This window comes from Pistacia vera, unplaced genomic scaffold (assembly GCF_008641045.1).
Source record: "Pistacia vera cultivar Batoury unplaced genomic scaffold, PisVer_v2 Contig970, whole genome shotgun sequence".
Taxonomy (NCBI): domain Eukaryota; kingdom Viridiplantae; phylum Streptophyta; class Magnoliopsida; order Sapindales; family Anacardiaceae; genus Pistacia; species Pistacia vera.
In genome coordinates, this window is record NW_022196857.1 from 775,111 (window position 1) to 797,906 (window position 22,796).

The window sequence follows — 22,796 nt, forward strand, 5'->3', positions numbered from 1 at the left end:
AATCTCTGTCCCACCAAAGTATAATGCACATATATAACATAATCATCTGGAGTAGGGATTGGGCTTCGGCTATAATCACCTCTTCAAAGTAGAGAAACTGTTTTTTGTACATTGACTTGACAAATATATATTCAAAATTATGTTTTTCAGATTTTCTTTTGGGTTCATATTTAACAATATTTGATTTGATTTTCCTGTTGGGGTTATAGATTCTTCTTTATACGACTAATAATTATTGGGTATGTTTATAAAGTTTCTAATAGAAAGTGGAGGAACTTAAGAGATTGAGAAAGGCTGGTGAATTTGTTCTACTTTTAGGCCTTGTCTTGATGGATTTACAGAGTATAAGAAACTTAAATTACACGTGAGAATTTGGCGGTGCTGCCCTTATTTTTAAGGGACAGCCAATCAAGCATAACCGAAATTTTGCTCAAAAAATGTGAGTTTTTTTTTTTTTTTTTTTTTCAATGTTTGAGAGAACTTTATACAAGTTAAAAATGTTACCTTTCATTTTATTGATTGTTTGATTAGGATGTTGGTGTATCAATTGTACGAGTAATGTTAGTGACATGGATATGTTTCTTGTGATATGAAAGTTACATTTGTTTCATGAAATGCTTTGTTTGTAATATCAATCTAGTTTTCATAGTCTTCATTGTTCTCTAAATTCATATCACAATAGCCAAGAGGGCATAAGACGTCATAGAGATAATGGTGATCGTCATTGTTATTATTTATACCTAAATATTTACTTTTCTCATTTTCTTTATGTTTTTGTAAAACTCCCTTTGAATTAAATATTTTAATAAATTGAAATAATTGATAAAGAATACAATAAGTAATGCACAAATTGACCAAGTTTAGGCCTTATCTCTAGTGTTCCTTACGTAGAGCAACAACAGACCTTCTCCTTCACCAACAAGTGCATCACTAGGTTTCTCAATTGTGACAAGAAAAAAAAATATTGAAAATGCTTTAATCACATACCAAAATTACTTGAGACAAATTTATCTCTCAAACGTCAACATAATTAATGAAATAATTTAAAAATGTAAAATTTCATGAAGTATGAAACAAAAGTACACAACGCCAAGAAAACCCATGAAGAATCAATTTGTAATAACAATAAACTTATATAGATGAATAAATAGTTTATGCTTATCAAAAAATTTCAAAATAACGTATAAACAAACTCAGTAAAAATAAAAAACAAAACAAGTATGCTATTGTTATGATTGGGGAAGATCATTTCCTTATGAAGTGAAGTAGAGAAATCCCATTAGTGGAGGCGTTGGTAGAAATAATATGAATGAAGAGTAAAGCGTGATCTTAAAACTTGGGTTTTCAATTTTGAGATTAAAAGATGAATAAATATAAATAAATAAAGGTTATATCAAATATAGGAGTTTTTTATGAGTCAACCCATAAGTGGCTTGTGGTATTATAATTCTTTGTTTTAAAACCCGGCCTAGTCCGACTCCTTCAACTGATTGGACTAGGAACCCGCCACTGAGTTGGGCCAATCAGGGTGAAAAACAGGAGATAAGAGTTCACCTATTTTGGCCTGTGGTTGGACTGGGGTTACTATAGTAAACCATCGGTCCAACTGGTTTTTTGCCAAAATCGGGTTAACTCTTATTCCCCAATTCTAAAATCTAATTCTAAATCCATTTTACCATTTTCATTCGACAATCGAACCCTAACCTACATTTTCTCTCTTCCACTATCGCTTTCTTCGATCGACCACCATCGCCGACAACACTGTAGTCATCGTCCAACGAGGTACCTATCTCATTTCATCTTCACTTCATCTCACCATGTGTTCATATATGTAAAAGTCTGGGGCATTATATAAAATTTAAACTACATATAGGAAGTTTCATCTCTCCTTACATTAATTATTTTACTTATGCTGCACTTAATCTATATATGTCCAAAGATAAAATCCTAATCAAGTTTTCTAATTGTTGTTTATATTCTTTATATTTTCAAAAAATCATCAAAGAGTTGATAAGTTAAAACCAAATAAAATTAAATCGTAGAAATGGTCGACCGATTTCTATGATTTTCAAAGTCCCTTTTTAGGTATAATGGCTATATTTTTGCACTCCCATATATAAATTAAGCAAAACTCATTCTGAAATAACTTTAAATTCTATGAAATTTAATCTTTTTCAAAACAAAAGAAATCAAACAATCTTATAACAATCTTTCAGAGCTTTCACTTGCAAATTTCATATTCTAAATCAAACCCTTGCTAAATCCTAAACTTGTGTCTTTGTAGATTAGGTTTCTTTGGGTTATACAGTTGTTCAACCACTCTTTCAGAGAGTTTTTCATTGTTTTATCAATCAAATTTCGAGTTGTAAAAGAGTGAGATTCACTCTCAGGTTTCTAGGAAATTCTAGTGAGAGAAAGTAAGTCACAGTGTGTGAGAGAGAGGTTTCAATTGCACCTTGTGAAACAATTGTGTGTAAAGGTTTAATAACACTTGGAGGAAAGCTATTTGTATTGGATTTGCTTGGTTGGGTGATCAACCAAGGGAGATAATAGAATACTCCAAGAGGGATAGCTTAAAAGGAGTGGACATAGATCGGGTTGGGGCCGAACCACTGTGTATTGTTGTGTTTGCTTTTTCTTTTCCCCTATCTCTTTACATTTATGCAATTTATTTTTTTGTTTAAGCATTTTCAATTGCTTGCCATTTGCCGTATTCATATATTGCACTAGAGAAACACCTTTAACTCACTAATAGTTTTAATTTGAGGATATTGTGATAAAGTGGCCTTCGGAGGTTTAAAAGCCTAATTTACCACTCTTTTAGGTCATTTGATCCTTCATTTCTGATAATTGAAAAGTCCAACTATCAGTTTCTTGAGACTTAGGGGGTGTAAATGGAATTAATCTTTATTTTTATTAGAGTAGAGACTGAAACTTCAAGACTGATAGTTAATACCTCGGCTAGTTGGTTGAGTATGATCTAGAGGCAATAACGATTCCCCTTAACAATAAGGAAATCAAAACTCCTTTAGAGATAAGAATATCATGTTGAGAAATTTCAAGTACTTGGAAAATAAACTTGTCCAACTATTTGATGGATTAGATTCATCATATAAAGACTAAATTTATAAAAACATAAGTTGAAAAGTCTTCATTATCTATTAGATGCGAGAAAATAATGCTATTATATATTTTAACTGTTTTTGTTGCTATAGATAGCAATGATTCAATAAGTAGACAAAAATAGTGAAGTAGTGAGTTGAAATGCTCCAACGACTACTTCTTCAATAATACTAGACATACAAATAAATTTTACAAAAATTTGTGTATAAACTGATGTGATAAAAAATGAATGGAAGAATGAATATGATGAGTTTGACTTTTTGTATTTACTCTTTCATTTATTTCCTGTCACATCAGTTTATATGCAAATTTTTGTAAGAATTGCTCGTATATCTAGCATTATTGTTACTTTCTTAAACATTAAATTTTTATTGAAGTACTGAGGGTACCAATTTACTTTGACATGTTTACTAATGTTTAACTCTTCTAGAAAAAATGAAATTTGGAATGAGATAGGGTTAATTTGGTCCTCTTACCCCTCTAACATTCTTACATGGAAGTCAGATGACAGAAAAGCAAACGGCAAATTCACGTCAGCAGGGCATTGTAATTTTCAATACCTGAGGGGTAATCTGTTATTTTATATTAAACATGTTTCTAGTAAGGCTATTCCTGTAATAAAGTATTTTAAGGATGGTTATTATTGTAATAAAAGTATTATATACTACGATCGGAGTTTTTTATTTACGAGTTGTGGTAAGAACTCTGAGAGTGTGTTTCTGCAGCGTCTTGGAGCAGAAGGTACGATTCTAAGCTGACCTTTATTTCTCAACAATTGTTTTCTCTTAAATTCTTCTGGTTCGTATCGCATCTTTGGTTCTATGTAATTTAATTTTGTTTTATCAATTTGTTATTTAGTGCTATTCAATGATTGTGTTTGATGCATTTTGAATCTTATTTTGTGATATCTACTCGACGGTGTTGTATGGGTCTTGATAATCGTGTTCCCCTGGTAATCCGTGATCAAGTAATGTAATTCAATTATTAATACTGATTTTTTAGTGAAATTTAAGTCATTCCTATTTTTTGTTCTTTTATTTTTAATAAAAGTCTGAATAATTGTGTAATTTTAACCTTTCTTATTACCTGTTATTATATTATCGGTTATTGATTTTATGTTTTGATACTTCGACTCTGTTACGTTTTGATTACAAATTCTATATGTTTTGTTGTAATTAACTAGCTTTTTATGACCTTTACAGAACATTACTGAAGCATTTGAAGAAAATTGTGATTATACGAATCGGTTTTGCTAGTTGAAAAAGATGAAAAGCCAAAGTGGTTATGTGCCGCCTCCTTATATTCCATTGGGACAGTCAGATTCAGAGGCTGAGATTGTTCCACGCAAAGAAGAGCTTGCGGTTCCTCATCACCCGGCTGATGGACCAGTGCAGTGGTCGTCTGGGATCTGTGCTTGTTGCGATGATATGCAGAGCTGTATGCTACTTTATGCCCTGTGACCTTGATTTTATCAGAAGGAAAATTATGAAGGTGCCACTTAAGTTTAAAAATGAACAAATAAAACTGTTTTTGCTCTATTCTCTTTTGCATTTTTAGTCACAAAAATAAGATTTTTTTTTTCTCTTTTTAAACTTTTTGTTGAGAAATGTCATTGTCACTGGATATTAATTAATAAAACAGCTACGTTTGTAGTTAATAGATGTTAGATGTGTAAAGGATCCAGAGAAACTGTGAATCATCTTTTACTCCGTTGTTCGGTTGTTGTTTGATTATCAGGCCTTATCTTGTCACTGTTTGGTGTCTATGGGGTTATATTATGCTCATTGAATAATTTGTTAGTTTGTTGCATATGAAATTTGGGATAAGAAGAGTTTATTGGTATGGGGAGCAGGACCATTTGGTTGATGTGAAGTATTTTGTTGGACAGAGGCTGTGTGCTTTTCACGGGATTGAAGCTCTTTCTTTTCTTACTACAGTGTCGTATTTACTCCATATCTGTTTTACACCATAAACGGTTTTTTATTTATTTATTTTCAACATTACACTTTTCGACTTTATTTATTTAGCTTTTAGGCATCTTGTCTTGTAACCCTTAAAATTTTGGGTGATTTCAGCCTTAACTTGGTGTACCCAAAATTTTCTCTTTTGAAGAAATTTTAATTATCAATGGACACATATATATGTATGTATTTTCAGATTGTGATTCATCTGAAAGTATGAGAATATTATAATCCAAAGTAAGAATCCTGACTGGCTTCTTTTGTTTTCTTTGTGCAGGTTGTTTAGGTCTATTCTGCCCTTGGTTTGTGTTTGGAAAGAATGCAGAGTTCTTGGGTTCAGGAACTTTTGCTGGATCATGCATGACCCATTTTATTTTGTGGGCTTTTGTCAGAACTATATGTTGTTTGTTGACTGATGGCATTTTGTTGGGGTTGCCTGGATGCTTTGTTGCATGTTATGCTTGTGGCTACCGCAGGGCACTACGGGCAAAGTATAATCTGCAGGTATTACTTTTAGGTGTATTTTTTTGTATGCAGTCTCATCATGTTTGATGGATAAAAAGATATATATTAATGATGAATAGATTACAAAGAAATGAACCATTATTCCAGACAAAAGACCTATAAATTACTAGGAACAAATGTTTATAATAACACCTATCTTAAATCAACACAGCTGGCTAATCTCTGTAGATGAAGCAAAATTTTCCTTGCCAACTAAGATTCTAAGAAATACTTTCTCCCACAGGAAATCAATTCTCCAATCAGTTGAACTTTTTTAGAAGTTCTTCTATTCTTCTTCATCAAAATCACCCAAAAGCAGGAATAACAGTAATTCCATTAACCTGCAGCTTTTACACTACCACAAGGTCATCATATACAGTCTCATCATGTGAAGAGCTTCTTTGAACCATCACTTTTAACTGTTGTAATTATTGTATTCATGTGTTAACTATGCATCTAATGAAGCAACTGATGATGCACGAACGTAATGGAGGACAGTTTTGAAATATTAGGAGTTTTATAATTTAGATTGGCAAACAAAAATCAGGGTTTGACATTCAACTAGGATTTCAGAAGTCAATTATTTGATTGTTTCATTTAAGAATTTTTAAGTGATTAGTTGCTTTAATTAGTGAGATAAATAGTAATTGTTAGTAGTCATTGCTGTAATTTAAACTTTGATTTGGAAAGCCGAAATTCCTAGTAAGGTGAAGATTTTGGCTTGGTCTAGCTCTTTGCAAAATTAATAGTATTTTCGTTTCTCCCTTGTGAGTATGAAAGTGTACACTACCTCTTTTCGCAATGTCCTATTGCTTTACACTTGTGGATGAATATGATTTATGCCTTTAATCTTTGATGGGTTGCCTCTTCCTCTTTTTGTTCTATTTTTTAAGAAACACGTTATGTTGTTGAGGGTAATTTAAAAGGCTAAAATTATGTGGGGTTGTGCGTTTTTGGCTTTTTGGGGGGTTATCTTCCTAGAAATAAATGGAAGAATTTTTTTAAGACAAAAGTGGAGAGGACGCTCATTCTTTATGGGACAAAGCCAAGTTTTGGGCTTTCTTATGGGTTTCAGTGTCTTCTGAATCGCAAGATGTGGATTTCTTCTTCATTCTTCATAGTTGGGAAGCAACAATTTTTTGATATACTTTATCGACTTTAGGACCCTTTTATTATGTTCTAGTCTGTTGTTTTTCAGTCTTTTGTTTGTGTTGAACTGTCTTGTCCTCTTTTTTGTAGCCTACTTGTGGCAAACTTTTTCGACTTCTGTAAATTTCTTTTATTGAATATATCAATCAGTTTCTTATCAAAAGAAAATAAGTTAAACTTTGGGTTATGAGGGGAAAAACCATGAGCAAAGAACTGGAAGAAGAAAGTTACTCCGAAAGACCCACATGTTCTCAGATTCTCATTAATCAATTTAGGTAATTTTGAAAGAACGGACATGTTTTGCTGTTTTAGTTCCCTTGTTTTTTTTATTGCTTGTGTTCACGATGTTATGCTGTTAGCTTAAGTATTTAGGCAAGTATGATCCGGGTCTTGTCATCCCCATAAACACCTAAATTTATCACGGGTAACCTCATAATCTTAGAGTTATTCCACTTGGTGCATAGAGGGAGAAGATTCACCTAGCGTTTATGAAATTCAGCACGAGTAAGAAATAGAGGACATGATGGATACTCTTTTTTTAATTGTTTCTTCTATACATAAAATTACATACTGTTCCCTTAAAAAAAAAAAAAAAAAAAAACCCAAAAAAAGAAAAAGGTAAACTGACCTAGACATATTTTTGTTGAATGACGCAATTGGTGCTGGGGTCTGATTTTATAGACTTGACTCTTATCTTGGTATTCTTAAGACCCATAGAATTATAAAATTTTCATGATAAACAGGACCTAAACTGGACTAAACCCACTGTGCTTCAGTGGAGGTAGAAAAGCTGGAGGTTATGGAATCATTCTGGTAAACATAAGGATTTTTTTACATTATGAGGTGGGAAAGGAGTTTTAAGTTTTTTGGGATAAGACTAGACATTGAGCATCTTTGTAGGCTGAAGGTTTTTGCAACTCTTGAGACATTTCATTTTCTTTCATCTATCATAAGTTGTATGGGTAAAGGGTGTTATGTTTTATGTATATATTTTATTTCTGTTTGTTTTTCTTGAAGTTTGGTTTACAGCTTATTCACCATGTTCTTTTGTAACCACCCTTTTTGAGGATAAGTAAATACAGTTCCTTTTCTTTCTTGTTGAAAGAATTAGTTAGAGATAAAACTGGCAATTTGATCATCAACTTCCTTTTCTCTGTCTATAATTAAATGGGAAAGGTATCTAAATACCTCTGCACTAATAGTTATCTATGAATGATTATCATTTTAATAATAGTTTAGACTGGTTCAAAAATCAATTTTTGGCCATAACGCCTGATTCTTATCTTATGTTGGTGTCTAGGATTCCTAAAACCTGCTGAGTTTTTTTTTTAAGAAAATTAATTGACTACTTTCAGCTTAGATAAATTTTGTGGCAGTTCGTATTAATGCCTTGCAGTAACTCAAAATGTTGTTTATAATGACTAGTTCTGCTCATATTTACTGTCGTCATGATAAATGAATTGTCATTTGATTTATGCTCTATAATGAAATTATTGTTCTAAAGAGTTGTCTCTGGTTCTCTATTTCTTGATGTCTAATCCAGGAAGCACCATGTGGAGACTTTGTTACACATTTCTTCTGCCATTTGTGTGCCATTTGTCAAGAATACAGGGAGATTCACGAAAGATCTGGTGATTCCAATCCCCCCGATCTCAAGTTAGCTGTAGTCACAGCTCCGCCGACACAGACAATGGAGTCAACTTCTGAGCAATAGTACAGCTGTGTTGATGCCTAAACTGGGACCAGAACCTCTTCTGGATTGTACGCAGTTTGTGATGGCCTCTACCAGATTATGTTCTAGCTACCAGTTTATTCCTTCAATGCATTTTCTCTATAGTTGAGGAGTATATTTTGTAGAATTTCCGTACAATTTGTTGTCGGGATTACCTATTTTGAACAATGATCGTATACCAAAATCTGAATGAGTTGTAGAAGTGCAAGGACCAAACGTAAACTCGTTAGTTTCTCTCTCTGGTAGGAATCGATGACAAGCTCAATTGTTTCAACTTGTTCCAAGCAATTTATTTCAATCTTGGAGTTGTAACCACACTGTTTATTCATGTATCGGATGCTGCATAACATGTGTTAGTTTGATCATTGATGTGTCTGGCCAGGTACTGATTTGTCGTTAGGTTTGGGCCTATTTTTTTTTTTATAATGATTTGGTACACAAGGATTGTAACTCTTATGGTCGTTTGGTTGGCGGATTGACAGTACAAGAGCGTTGGGGCTTGTTTTTTTTTTTGCTGGCGTTTGGCCCCATTTTTATTTGCATTGGATCTCTTAAAAAAGAAAAAAAAAAAAACTCTACACTAATCAGAGCAAAATTAACCCCTCAGGCCCCACGGGTTAAAATGCACATCATATTTCAAAAAAATTGTAATATATATTTTCAAAATTGGGTTCCTTAATTGAAATATTAATATTTAAATAATATTGAAAAGATTCAAAACTGGCAGTGGTTCGCTAAAAAGCTATAGTCGTGATTTTCGTGACTATTGCTGGAGACACATCCGGCCACAACGTCATACCGGCAGCCGGCAGGTAGATTGGTTGGCAGCCTACCCAAAGGTGGTAAGGAGAAGCGTCGCACAACAGTGTTTTTTTCAGAAAAAAAAGGGAAAAGATTTTTTTTTTTTTAAGTAGGGAAAAAGATTTAACGCATCTTTTTTGGCTTTTTTTTAGCCAAACACATTGCCGCAATTCTCTGATTACCATCATTGGGGGTGCCAATAGTGTTGTCGGATGCATTTTTTATGACATGTCAATAACAACATTATGATAATCTTGTTGAACATTCTTAACTTTTTTTTTTTTAAATTTTTATTAAATTGTTAATCTTATTTATTAAATATTTAATGAAATAATTATTGTAACTTTTTTAAATAATTAATCAATATTAATATGGTGTCACATGTGCTTTTCTATTTTACTCCAATTTAACATGAAAAATAAAACAATCCAGCACATTGCGTTAGAAAATTCATGTTATTGCTTGGACTCATATCTTGTTGTTAGAGCCCTAATAAATTAAATACATGTTAAATACCAAGACTTATTCCATACAAGTAACACCAAAGTAGTTTTTGCACTCTTTCATGTACTAGGGGATTTCACTTGGAAAAAAAAAAAATATATATATTTCATACTATAGATTTGGTTCAATGCACAAGATCTGTAGCACTTACAAATAAGGTCTTATCAATTAGTATTACAAAGAAGAAATCAAGTATAGATACCAATACAATTCGATCCTCTTCATACACCTGGAATTTGCTAGTTATTATCATGGACTTGTAAAATGATTGCCTAATTCTTCAATAACTAATGTGCTCATTAGCGTAGACACCCAAAAGGATATCTAATTCTTCAATTACTAATGTGTTTTCAAAAGTATAGGGTTTAGAATTTCGAGAGATTGTTTTAATTTTAAATAATCAAGAATAACCCCTTCCTTGGTCATATACTTTTAAGGGGGCGTTTGGTTCAGGAATGTTAGATTACTGGAAAGATGATATCTTGAGATTATTGGGAATCTTTAGGAAATGTGTTTGGTTAATTGGTGGGTAGTTATATTAATATATTTGGTTAAGAATAAATTGATGAGTATGTTATTTTAATTATTGAATTGTCCTTTAATTAAATATTTTTATTATTATTATTTTTTTAATATTATTATTATTTGGATTATTATAACCCCCCTACATTTAAAAACTTAGCAAAAACAACTCCATAATAAAAGTTTAAAAAATCAATAAATACCCCCCCAACCTAGTCACTGCCGGCCGTCGGCAACCACCGCAGGCCATCGCAACCTAACGGCGCACCAAAATTTGGCCGAAAATGGCCAAATCTGGCCGTCAACGACCATCGACCTGGCCATTGACGGCTAGATCGATGACGGATCTGGCCTAAGAGTAGAGCTGGGCATTTGGGACCGAGCCCAAAGCCCAGCATCAAAACTCGGTCCTAGGACTGGTCATCTCAAGATCGGTCCTAGGTGGCCTGGTCCCAAACGGGACCAGGCCTAAGGAGGAGGGCTGGGCCCAAATTTTTTTTGTATTTTATCATTTTAATCCTTTGTAAAATTACATTAAACCCCTTAAATAGTATAAATTATAAGGGCTAAAATTTTTTTTACAAATTTATTAAAAAAAGAAATTTAACTTTTTATAACCGTTGGCTGCCAACGGTCATAAGAGCACCAACGGTTATAAACTTATAATTATTTATTAATTATAAGTTTTTTTTTCATTCCCCCTCCTCCCCCCCCCCCCCAACTACACTATAAATAACCCTAAAACCTTCATTTTTTTTCACACCAATCAATCTCTCATTCTTTCATTCTCTCAATCTCTCTACTTCAAATCTCCAATCAATTTCTCATTCAATTTATTATAATTTATTCATATTATTATTTATATTATTCAAATTTTTTTCTATTTTTCAATATCATCATAATTTAATATTATATTTAATTTCTTTTCATTTTATTATTTATTATTTTATCATAAATTTATGTCTTCCCCAAATGAGTTTTATGTTCCATCACCGAAGAATTGAAGCCTTCAATCCATTTTCACAATTTGCTCCAGAGGAAGCAGCTGTAATTCCATAACACACTTCGGTCAGGACAGGTGTAGCAAACACATGCGACTGCGAGTCAATGGGCACGAACATAGCCCAACCCCCCGACCGTCAAAGAGGGTTGTGTCCGATGTCTGGCGATACTTCACCAAATCAAAACGGCCAAAGACAAATGGGGAGGAGAAGAATCGTGTGGGATATGTAATTTATATGGAACCATTATTGGCGCTGAGAAGGGGACTTCGACGATGCAACGACACGTAGAGAAGAAGCATCCCCAAATAATGCATCTTCAAGTGGATCAGGTAGACAAATTCAAACTCAACTTAATTTTAATCCACAATCCTCAACTCTTTTAACATGGCAATACAATACACATGTTGCAAGAGAGAAAATAGCAATATATAGTTGCTACGACTCTCCCATTTGTTTATCTGAAAATCGTTTTTTTGTTAATATGTTTAAAACTGCATTTTGTCTAGCATATACCCCTGTTAGTAGAAGTACAAGTAGAAGGATATCTAAAACTTTATAACAAAATAATAATAAACTTAAAAACGTTTCAAAATTTTAGGAATATATCTTTGCACTTACATAAGACATATGAGCTTGTAGATCAAAAACCGAATTTTAAACTGTCACAGTACGTTCTTAATCATAATTTGGGTTTACAACAAAATTGATAGGTTTTAAACCATTATAAAAACATAGTGCTGAAACTATTTATTTTACAATTCTTGAAGTTTTGCAAGAATATTTATTAACTGATAGAGTTTGTAGCGCTAACGCTTGATAATGCACGCTGCTAACACCACGACAATCTCTTTATTTGAAAGAAATTGGATCACTCGGTGAGGCAAATTTTATCACCAGAGATGTGCTTATCACATCATCAATTTGATAGTTAAAGCAGGTTTAGATGTATACATTCAAAGATGGAGAGGTGGCATAGAGCTATCGGATTTATCGTCGGCGGTAAATAAAAGATGGCAGGAGTACGTCAACATTGTTAGCAAGGAGCCACCGGTTCGACCTTTGAAGTTATGTACAGACACCTATCCGTTGGAACTCTACCTACTTTATGTTGGAAAAAGCTTTGCCAACCGCAAACAAATTACAGATTTCGTCAATCGAAGAACTATCCAGAGGAAGTTGTCAACTATGATGATTGGGCAGTTTGGTGAACTTTTTTATTCATTTCTTAAAATTTTTATGATGCTACTATACATTAAGTGGTATTTATTATCCAACTACTAATTTAGTGTTAGATATTTTAGTTCAAATTGCTAAAACTTTTGCTCAATATAGATATGATAACATTTAGTGAATTGTTTCAAGTATGGAAGAAAAATATAAAGATATTGGTTAGATATTCCACTCTTATATGGATTAGGCCTTTTTCTAGATCCTAGGTTTAATTATCCGTAGTTACGTGTATTACGGAGTTATGCCATATTTAGGACATGATATACGTCTTATTTGACTGACTTAAACACAAATTGGATAAACTTTTTTCTTTATATGAGAACAGGTACAATGGAAGTGGGAAGGGGAAGTGGAACGTCTAGCGAGGCGATCAGGACCTTGATGCAGCCCCCCCTCAAGGATCGAGCAAGTGGGCGTTTGTGGAACGTGGCGAAGCTCCAGCTCTAGCTTGTACAACACAGACCAAATGAATGACTCGCTACCTACAGGTGGACTTGACCTTTATGACGATGAAGGAGCAACTTGACATGGATATTCTTCAATGGTGGAACCAACATGAAAGTTATTCCCCATTATATCCCAAATGGCACGTGACATTTTATCTGGCCGGTTTCTACAACAATTGCATCAGAGTCAACTTTCAACGAGTGGTCGGATGTGTGAGACAAAGTTGTTCTTTAACCGATGAGATGATTGAAGTGATAACGTGTTTACGAGATTGGACTCATGCAAAAAAGAAGACTACAACAGCACCCTGAAGATCCCGAACTACTCGAACTCTTTAGGAATAACAGATTTGAATAATGTAACTAGTGTTGACGATGAAATTGAAGATGATAATTTAATAAAAAAATTTATTTAATTGTTTATTTGTGAAGCGTGAATGTGTGAAATGTGAATATTACATTTATGTTAAAATTAAAATTAACTATTAATTTATTATTTTTAAAATTAATTAAATTTTTAGAAACTTACTAATCAACCCCTATAAAATCTAAAAACCCCCTATAAAATTTTGTTTGCCCCCAAAATAAAAAAAATTGAGGGGGGAAAAAAAATTGTCCAAGCCCCATGGGACCGGTCCTGGGCCCATGGGACCAATCCCGACTAGGCTTAAGGCCTGGTCCGGGTCCTGGTTTTTCTCATGGGCTGGGGACCGGTCCTAGGCCCATGAGTGACTGTTCCCATTTGGGACCAGTCCCAAACGGGCCCAGGCCTGGGCCCGCAAGGGACCGGTCCCTGCCCACCTCTAGTTGGGAGGAATAAATTGATGAGTATGTTATTTAAATTACTGAATTGTCCTCTAATTAAATATATTATTATATTATTTTTAATATTATTATTTTGGATTATTATAACCCCCCTACATTTAAAACTTAGCAAAAACACCCCATAATAAAAGTTTGAAAAAAAACAAAAACCCACCAACCCAATCACTGCCGGCCGTCGGCAACCTAACGACGCACCAAAATCTGGCCGAAAATGGCCAAATCTGGTCGTCAACGACCATCGATCTGGCCATTGACGGCTAGATCGATGATGGATCTAGCTTTTGACAGCCAGATCTGGCCGGAAATGGCCATTTGACTCACGTGGCCATTTCTGCCGCCTTCCGTGCATAGTTCCGACGGCAGCTGCTGCTGGCCGCGCGTGGGCACCGGAAACAGCGGCGGCAGGTTGCTGGGGTTGGTGGCTTGGGTGGGTTGTAATTTGTTTTGAATTTAAAGTTTATTTAGTCCAAAAAGTTATTAATTGGAGGTGAATTAGTGAAAACCATATTCATGTAAATAAATTTAAAAATAAGGGCATTTTGTCCTAACATATTATTAATAAGGGATAGAATTATAACGAAAAAAGATAACCCTGGTAATCTTAGATACCTAAGAAAATGGAGGTATCAGATTACCTCAAATATTACCAATAATAATCACTATTAGTATTTGAAGATTACCAGTATCTTATATTACTTGACAGCCAAACATATTAATAAGTAATATAAGATGACTTACCCCAGTAATTTCCAATACCCCCTAACCAAACATCCCCTAAGGATTGTAAAGTTATCGCTTATAATAATTACAATAAACTACTAGTCTTGTGGTTGAACGACAAAACTTTAGCTATTTGGATGGTTATCTAAAGTATTCATAAACTTTGAGAATTAATGAGATGTACACAAGTATCTAGATACCTCGGTTATATATATATAAGACTATATTTTTAATAACAACTCACATTTCCTGATGAATGATGAAACAATATAGTATTTAGCATAGGTTGTAAGTACTTAAATTAATTATTTAGTCGGGGTTTTGGTTTATTTATTTATCAATTTCTTAAAAAAATAATGTTAAATTTATAATAATGAGTTGGTGATGGCAAGGATGAGGTCAAGACATGACCCACACCCCCCCTTGATATTAGGTTGCTTATTGCTGAAAAGCAAATTAAAACAAATAGATACACCAACAACATGACGTAGGAAGTTTCTAAAGACCACAACATTGACTATGGCTTCTTATTATTAACACATCAACACGACTTTCATTGCCTTGGTTGATCATTCAAGGGGTTTTGTCCAATTCATGATTTTACTATTAATAAGCCACAACGGTTTTTCTAAAGTCTATTTTTTTTTTTTTTATAATTATTAAAAAGTGAAACAATGCCTCATTTTTTAAAAACATCAAAGAATTATTTGCTTAAGTGATTCATCTCTCCTCATAGAGTAAATATTAGACGTATAACCATTTTACAAAAAACTTTTAACAAATTGATGTGACAGAAAATAAATGGAAGAGTGAATATGACGAACTTGATGTTTTGTATTTACTCATTCATTCATTTTCTCCACATTAGTTTATAGAGAAATCTTTATAAATTTATTTGTATGTCTAGCATTATTGCTCTTAATATCATCCATGTATATCCTAATCTCCAAATTGATATAAGATCCATATAAATTGTATATACATAAAAACTTATAAGTAACATTCTACAACTTAGTCATATAAACAATTAAAAAACAAAGTATAAAATAGTCTTTTTACATAAATTTTGTGTAGTTTTTATCTGTTTGAGTTATGTAAGCAAAACATTATGAAAACATTATTTGTCAATTCCCTCATACATAATCACCATTAGCGATCCAAAAAAATTTGTTGGATTTGCAAAATAAATTTAATTACACTTAATATTTTTATCTATTAATATTTTTTAAATGACCAAATCTAGAATTATATTAATTAGTATTTTTTAAAATAAAATTGAAGATGGGCCAAAGTAACTAATCCCCTTGATATCACCATTGATAATATCGGCATATTAACATTGACAAACTAATTATGTTATAAATCAACTAAAAAAAAAACAATTTTTTATGTTCAATTTATGATTCGGTTGGAGAAAACATGTGACTATATATTTATTTGATAATGATTGTAATGAATAGAAAAGTTGGAAACAATTGGGAAGGTGTAAGGTAAGAAGTATTTTGGAAACAGACGCGTTATTGGATTTTTAAGAAACGTATGAAATCATGTGCCTCTGCCTCCATTTGAAAGTCAATGAAAGAAATGTTTTAACCTTCCACGATTTACTTTGTCGACTTAAGCTTCTCTCTATATATATATCATACGGGATCTACATATCCATACATCACTATTTTCTTCATCAATGGCGGATCATCAACAGAAAATCCATCCGGTGCACGAAGATGTCGGGCCCAACACACACCATCAGTTCCATTGGTACCACGAGCTCCTCAAAATCTGATCAAACTGCCCACCACTATTCCTCCTGTGCTTCACTCTAAACCACCAAAAACAAAAGAAGTTGTTGCTGCAAGTTCTTATGTGGGACCATTTCTCTTCTTTTACTCCTCATATCACCATGCAATTGTTTCTGGAATATTATACCTTGCTTTCCAGCCAAAAATACCAAAATATTCCGTCGACAGAATGCGATTAATCCGTTCAATTTTTCTGCCGATTCCAGCTTAGATGCGACCTTTAATGTTACTATTACTGCAACAAATCCGAACAAGAAATAGGAATTTATTATGAAGGGGGGACCATATAAGTGTCTGGTACACAGATACAAAACTATGTAAGGGTCAATGCCAAAATTCTACAGGGTCATCAGAATACAACAGGTGTTAATTTGCCATTAACAGGTCAAACACAAACGCCACCGCTTTGGCTACATCACTACAACAACACAGCAACAGACTGGGAATGTGCCATTGGATCTCAAGGTTGATCAGCCAGTGAGGATAAGCTTGAAATTGAAGCTGATGAAGGTCCAATTTGCGTGAGGTGCAGGCTGGTGGTAGATAGCTTAACCCAAGATAACTACTCCATTAATATTCAAAATAGTAGCTGTAAGTTTAGACTTAGGCTTTAGATAAAGTAATTAATATTTACTCTACATTTTGCTTTTCTTTATTACTTTTGACATTTTTTTCTTTAATTATGTTAAATAAATTGGGAGACTCTCTATATGTAGTGGGTACCCTATATGTATATTTATTTTGTTGAATTTTGTGTAATACGTTTCATATTATTATCAAGAACACGTTTATATTCTCTCAACAAGGTGGATAGTAGTTTTTTTTTTTTTTTTTGGTTTGCGTTTATTCAATATCTCTAACTAATCTTTAGAATCAAAATGTCATTGGTAAAAACTTCATTGATACCTCTATTATAATAAGGGAATTCATTCAAAAACTCATAAAAAATTTTTTATCTTTACATTAGGCCATTAATAGTGGTTGGATGCTTCTTTACTTGTTAAGTTATATATTTTTCAGGGAAAAAAATAAAGAATAATTAAATATAATAGTGTAGTTGTGGGACTTGATCAGCACACATCCAACCAATCTTGATATAATAATTCCGCATCGCTTTCTTAGTCAAGACATGAAATTGAAAAGTACCGTTATTGATTTAATAATAAAAATTAATTTAGGGAACTAACTTCAATTGACCATAAAATTTATCTAAATTACTTAATAAAATATGTGATTTCACTAAAATCAAAGTGTTAGGCTCCGTTTGTTTCACAATTTGTGTTTTTGGGAAATTTTTTTTTTTGAAAAAATTAAAAAAAAAGTTGAATTGGACGGATATTACGATGTAGGAATTACAAATTGTAAATACCCCCTATTTTTGTTTTTTTAACAAAACACCCCTTATAATAATAACATAAAAAGTTAACAAAACACGCCCTAATCCACCCTCAAATACGGACAGCCGGCCACCACCGCCGGAGGGTGGCCGGAGTCGCCGTAACAAAAACATTAAAAATATTTAGGGGTATTTAATTGAATTAACAAATTTAGGGGGTTTAAAAAATATTGAATAAAGTTGAATAATATTGTGAGTTTTTGGGTATTTTACTGTTTAACTTTTTTGGGAATACTAAAAGTAGTATTCCCAAAATCCAACCAAACGAAGCCTTATTTTTTAGCAATGCCCTTATATTGTCCTTATCATTAATCAAATTTACAAAAATGTCAAGTTTTTATTTAAAGGGTAAATATTAAAATTTCTTTTCTAAAAACTTGTCTTCTTTTACATAAATGCTAAACTATTTAGTCTCACATTATCTAGGATGATCTATGTTGAACATTTTTTAGTTGAAGCCAAAATATTTCTAACTTCTCAAGTATGTTTAAAGTTTCTTGACACAAAACTTTTTGTATTTCCATACTATCAACCTCATTATTACTTCTTTTCTCTTCTTGTCTAATTATAGCAATGATTTATTCTTCAGTTAAAGCAAGATGACTTGTTGCTTATATAGATGATTGAGAAATATATTGATATCCATTCGATTAGTATAGTGAAGCTGTCGAATCTAATCACTCAATTCTACATTGACTCTTTGATTCTCCTCATCCACTTCATTTGTAATTTGCAATTCATCAACATCGGGGGTCCTAATTTTGCAATGCTTAAAACAATTAGCAATTGTCCGTGACTTCACATCAATTTACCATGCAGTAACTGTATTTACAATTCCATCAAAGACACTTATCTTGTTTTAAGACACAATCTTCTATTCGTTTCAAAAGTAGACAATTGAAAGGTTGAATTAAAACTTTAATACTATTAAAACGTAAATTAAAATCCTAATATTGTATTATTAAAACATGAATTATGAAATAAGAAATTTTTGTAATTACACCTTATAACCTCCTTATAGTAATAAAATTAGTTAGTCCTACTATTATGACTATAGAAATGTTTTACTATATATAAGTAATCTATTATTTATCGTTTTATTAAAGGTATAATTGGTAAATCACTAAATTTGTTTTTTAAGAAAGGAAGTTAAAATTATTGGAAGTAGCTATACATGTTTAAGCTCCTTTAAATAATACCTTCCTCCACATGTAATCAGACATGTGTAGCGTGATGCCAACCCAATTAGAATAAGTCTAGTCGAGTCTGTGTTGAGCAAAAATTTGTCAAGCCGTAATATGATCGGCAGCAGAATAAGTTGCCTACAAACAGCCAAACAGGTCGTATTGACACAACACAGACCGTTTCCCATCAATTCCTCGTTTGTCGTACATGATTTTATGAATCGCAGGTGAAGGAAGGGTCTATACATTATACCTTGAGGGATTAATGGTTTGCGTTTATCAATAATCTCTAACTAACTTTAAGATCATAAAATGTCATTGGTAAAAACTTCAATTGTTAATTATAAGGGGAATTCAAATCAAAAACTCATAAAATTTTCTTTTAACATTAGCCAGTTAATAGTGGTTGGATGGCTCTTTACTTGTTAAGTTATATATTTTTCAAGGAAAAAAAAAATAAGAAATATAAATAATAGTGGAGTTGGTGGGACTGATCAGCACATACCAACAAACTCTTGATATAATAATTCGACATCGCTTCTTAGTCAAGACATGAAATGAAAAGTACGTTATTGATTTTAATAATTAGAAAATTAATTTAGGGAACTAACTTCAATTGACCATAAAATTTATCTAAATTAATAATAAATATAGTGATTTCACTAAAAATCAAAATTGTTAGGCTCCGTTTGGTTCCACAATTTTGTGTTTTTGGGAAATTTTTTTTTTGAAAAAAGTTAAAAAAAAAGTTGAATGGACGGATATTACGATGTAGGAATACAAATGTAAAATACACCCTATGTTTGTTTTTTTACAAAACACCCCTTATAATAAAACATAAAAGTTACAAAAACAACAGAATCAATATTTATCAATTTCTTAAAAAAATAAATGTTAAATTTATAATAATGAGTTGGTGATGTTAGGGATGAGGTCAAGAAGAGTGACCCACACCCACCCTTGATAATTAGGTTGCTTATTGCTGAAAAGCAAAGTAAAATCAAATAGATAATACAACACAAGCATGACGATAGGAAGTTTCTAAAGACCACAACATTGACCATGGCTTCTTATTATTAACACATCAAAACGACTTTCAATTGGAATTTATTTCCTTGGTTGATTATTCTAAGGGTTTTTGTCTAATTCGTGATTTTACTATTAATAAGCCACAACGTGTTTTTCCAAAGTCTAATTTTCAAATTGTTGCGTGTAAAAGAACAAAAATAATCATCTTTATTTAATAATTTTTTTTTTTGTAATCATTAGAAAGTGAAACATATGCCTCCTTTTTTTAAAACACATCTAAAGAATTTATTTGTCTAAATGATTCATGAATAATGATATGTGCAAAAACCAAATTATACTAATCCAAGTGCTAACAATTGAAATTTTGAAATTTTTTTTTTTTTTTTAAGTTGTTTTGGGGAATTGACTTGTCAATAAGAGATGTCTATCATGTCAGTTAGTACTTGGGTTATATGGTTTTTGGTTAGTGCACATAGCATTATTCGTGATTCATATCTCTTTCAATAGACGTACAAACAAATTTTACAAAAAAATTTATACAAATTGATGTAATAGAAAAATGAATAGAAAGTAAATATGACGAGTTTGACATTTTGTATTCATTTATTCATTCATTTTCTGCCACATTAGTTTGTAGAGAAATTTTTGTAAGATTTGTTTATACGTCTAGCATTATTGCTCTTAATATCATGTCATGTATATCCTAATCTCCAAATTGATATAAGAATCCATATAAAATTGTATAATACATAAAAACTTATGAGTAATATTATGTTTATAACTTATTCATACAAATAGACCAAAAAAAAAAAAAAAAAAAGTATAGAATAGTCATTTTATATAAATTTTGTGTAATTTTTTTTCAGTTTGTAAACATTATTTATCAATTCCATCGTACATAATCACCATTGATAATATCCGTATCATTTGACAAAACTAATTATGTTATAAATCAACTTAAAACTGAATTAAAACAATTTTTATTGTTCAATTTATGATTCGGTTGGAGAAAACATGTGACTATATATTTATTTGATAATGATTGTAATAGAAAAGTTGGAAACAATATTGGGTTTCAACTACACGTGTTCACACTTGATTGTAAAGGTGTAAGAAAGTATTTTGGAAACAGACGCGTTATTGGATTTTTAAGAAACGTATGAAATCATGTGCCTCTGCCTCCATTTGAAAGTCAATGAAAGAAATGTTTTAACCTTCCACGTATTTGACTTTGTCGACTTAAGCTTCTCCTATATATATATCAATACGGGATCTACATATACTCAATACATACATATTTTCTTCATCAATGGCGGATCATCAACAGAAAATCCATCCGGTGCACGAAGATGTCGAGGCCCAACACACACCATCAGTTCCATTGGTACCACGAGGCTCCTCAAAATCTGATCAAACTGCCCACCACTATCCTCCTTTTCAAAGAACTCTTCCTGTGCTTCACTCTAAACCACCCAAAAACAAAAGAAGTTGTTGCTGCAAGTTCTTATGTTGGACCATTTCTCTTCTTTTACTCCTCATTATCACCATTGCAATTGTTCTTGGAATATTATACCTTGCTTTCCAGCCAAAAATACCAAAATATTCCGTCGACAGAATGCGATTAATCCAGTTCAATTTTTCTGCCGATTCCAGCTTAGATGCGACCTTTAATGTTACTATTACTGCAACAAATCCGAACAAGAAAATAGGAATTTATTATGAAGGGGGGAGCCATATAAGTGTCTGGTACACAGATACAAAACTATGTCAAGGGTCAATGCCAAAATTCTACCAGGGTCATCAGAATACAACAGTGTTTAATTTGCCATTAACAGGTCAAACACAAGACGCCACCGCTTTGGCTACATCACTACAACAACAGCAGCAACAGACTGGGAATGTGCCATTGGATCTCAAGGTTGATCAGCCAGTGAGGATTAAGCTTGGGAAATTGAAGCTGATGAAGGTCCAATTTGCTGTGAGGTGCAGGCTGGTGGTAGATAGCTTAACCCAAGATAACTACTCCATTAATATTCAAAATAGTAGCTGTAAGTTTAGACTTAGGCTTTAGATAAAGTAATTAATATTTACTCTACATTTTGCTTTTCTTTATTACTTTTGACATTTTTTTCTTTAATTATGTTAAATAAAAATAGTGGAGGACTACTCTATTATGTAGTGGGTACCCTATATGTATATTTATTTTGTTGAATTTTGTGTAAATTACGTTATCAGATTATTTATCAAAGAACTACGTTTTATATTATTCTTCAACCAAGGTGGATAATAGCTTTTTTTTTTTTTTTTTGGTTTGCGTTTATCAAACTCTCAACTAATTTTTAGAATCATAAAATGTCGATGGTAAAAACTTCAATTGTTACCTTATTAAATATAGGGGAATTCAAATTCAAAAACTCATTAAATTTCTTTATCTTTAACATAGCCATTAAGTGGTTGGATGCTCCTTTACTTGTTAAGTTATATATTTTTCAGGAAAAAAAAATAAGAATAATTAAATATAATAGTGTAGTTGGTGGGACTTGATCAGCACATACCAACCAACTCTTGATATAATAATTCCGACATCGCTTTCTTAGTCAAGACATGAAATTGAAAAGTACCGTTATTGATTTAATAATTAAGAAAATTAATTTAGGGAACTATTCAATTGACCATAAAATTTATCTAAATTACTTAATAAATATAGATTCACAAAAATCAAAGTGTTAGGCTCCTTTGGTCACAATTTGTGTTTTTGGGAAATTTTTTTTTTGAAAAAAGTTAAAAAAAAAAGTTGAATTGGACGGATATTACGATGTAGGAATTACAAATTGTAAAATACCCCTATGTTTGTTTTTTTACAAAAC

At 32.2% G+C, this 22,796-nt stretch overlaps 2 protein-coding genes and 1 pseudogene across 2 annotated transcripts; all 3 read left to right on the forward strand.

Annotated features, from left to right (window-relative positions):
* Positions 1–3,795: 3,795 nt before the first annotated feature.
* Positions 3,796–8,530, forward strand: LOC116121186 (protein PLANT CADMIUM RESISTANCE 10). Its single transcript, XM_031407134.1, has 4 exons — positions 3,796–3,864; positions 4,326–4,560; positions 5,362–5,588; positions 8,281–8,530. The coding sequence occupies exons 2-4, from the start codon at positions 4,389–4,391 to the stop codon at positions 8,449–8,451; spliced, it is 570 nt and encodes a 189-aa protein (XP_031262994.1). The 5' UTR covers positions 3,796–3,864; positions 4,326–4,388; the 3' UTR covers positions 8,452–8,530.
* Positions 8,531–16,205: 7,675 nt separating this feature from the next.
* LOC116121184 lies at positions 16,206–17,012 on the forward strand (annotated as a pseudogene).
* Positions 17,013–21,209: 4,197 nt separating this feature from the next.
* LOC116121224 (NDR1/HIN1-like protein 6) lies at positions 21,210–22,178 on the forward strand. Its single transcript, XM_031407171.1, has one exon. The coding sequence runs from the start codon at positions 21,239–21,241 to the stop codon at positions 21,998–22,000; it is 762 nt and encodes a 253-aa protein (XP_031263031.1). The 5' UTR covers positions 21,210–21,238; the 3' UTR covers positions 22,001–22,178.
* The last annotated feature ends 618 nt before the right edge of the window (positions 22,179–22,796 follow it).

What these genes read in the sequence shown, in the direction of transcription:
- LOC116121186 (XM_031407134.1), top strand. Translation starts at nt 4,389, where the DNA reads ATGAAAAGCCAAAGTGGTTATGTGCCGCCTCCTTATATTCCATTGGGA. An exon ending in TTGCGATGATATGCAGAGCT is followed by an intron (nt 4,561 to 5,361) that starts GTATGCTACTTT and finishes TTCTTTGTGCAG; the next exon opens with GTTGTTTAGGTCTATTCTGC. An exon ending in GGGCAAAGTATAATCTGCAG is followed by an intron (nt 5,589 to 8,280) that starts GTATTACTTTTA and finishes TGTCTAATCCAG; the next exon opens with GAAGCACCATGTGGAGACTT.
- LOC116121224 (XM_031407171.1), top strand. Translation starts at nt 21,239, where the DNA reads ATGGCGGATCATCAACAGAAAATCCATCCGGTGCACGAAGATGTCGAG.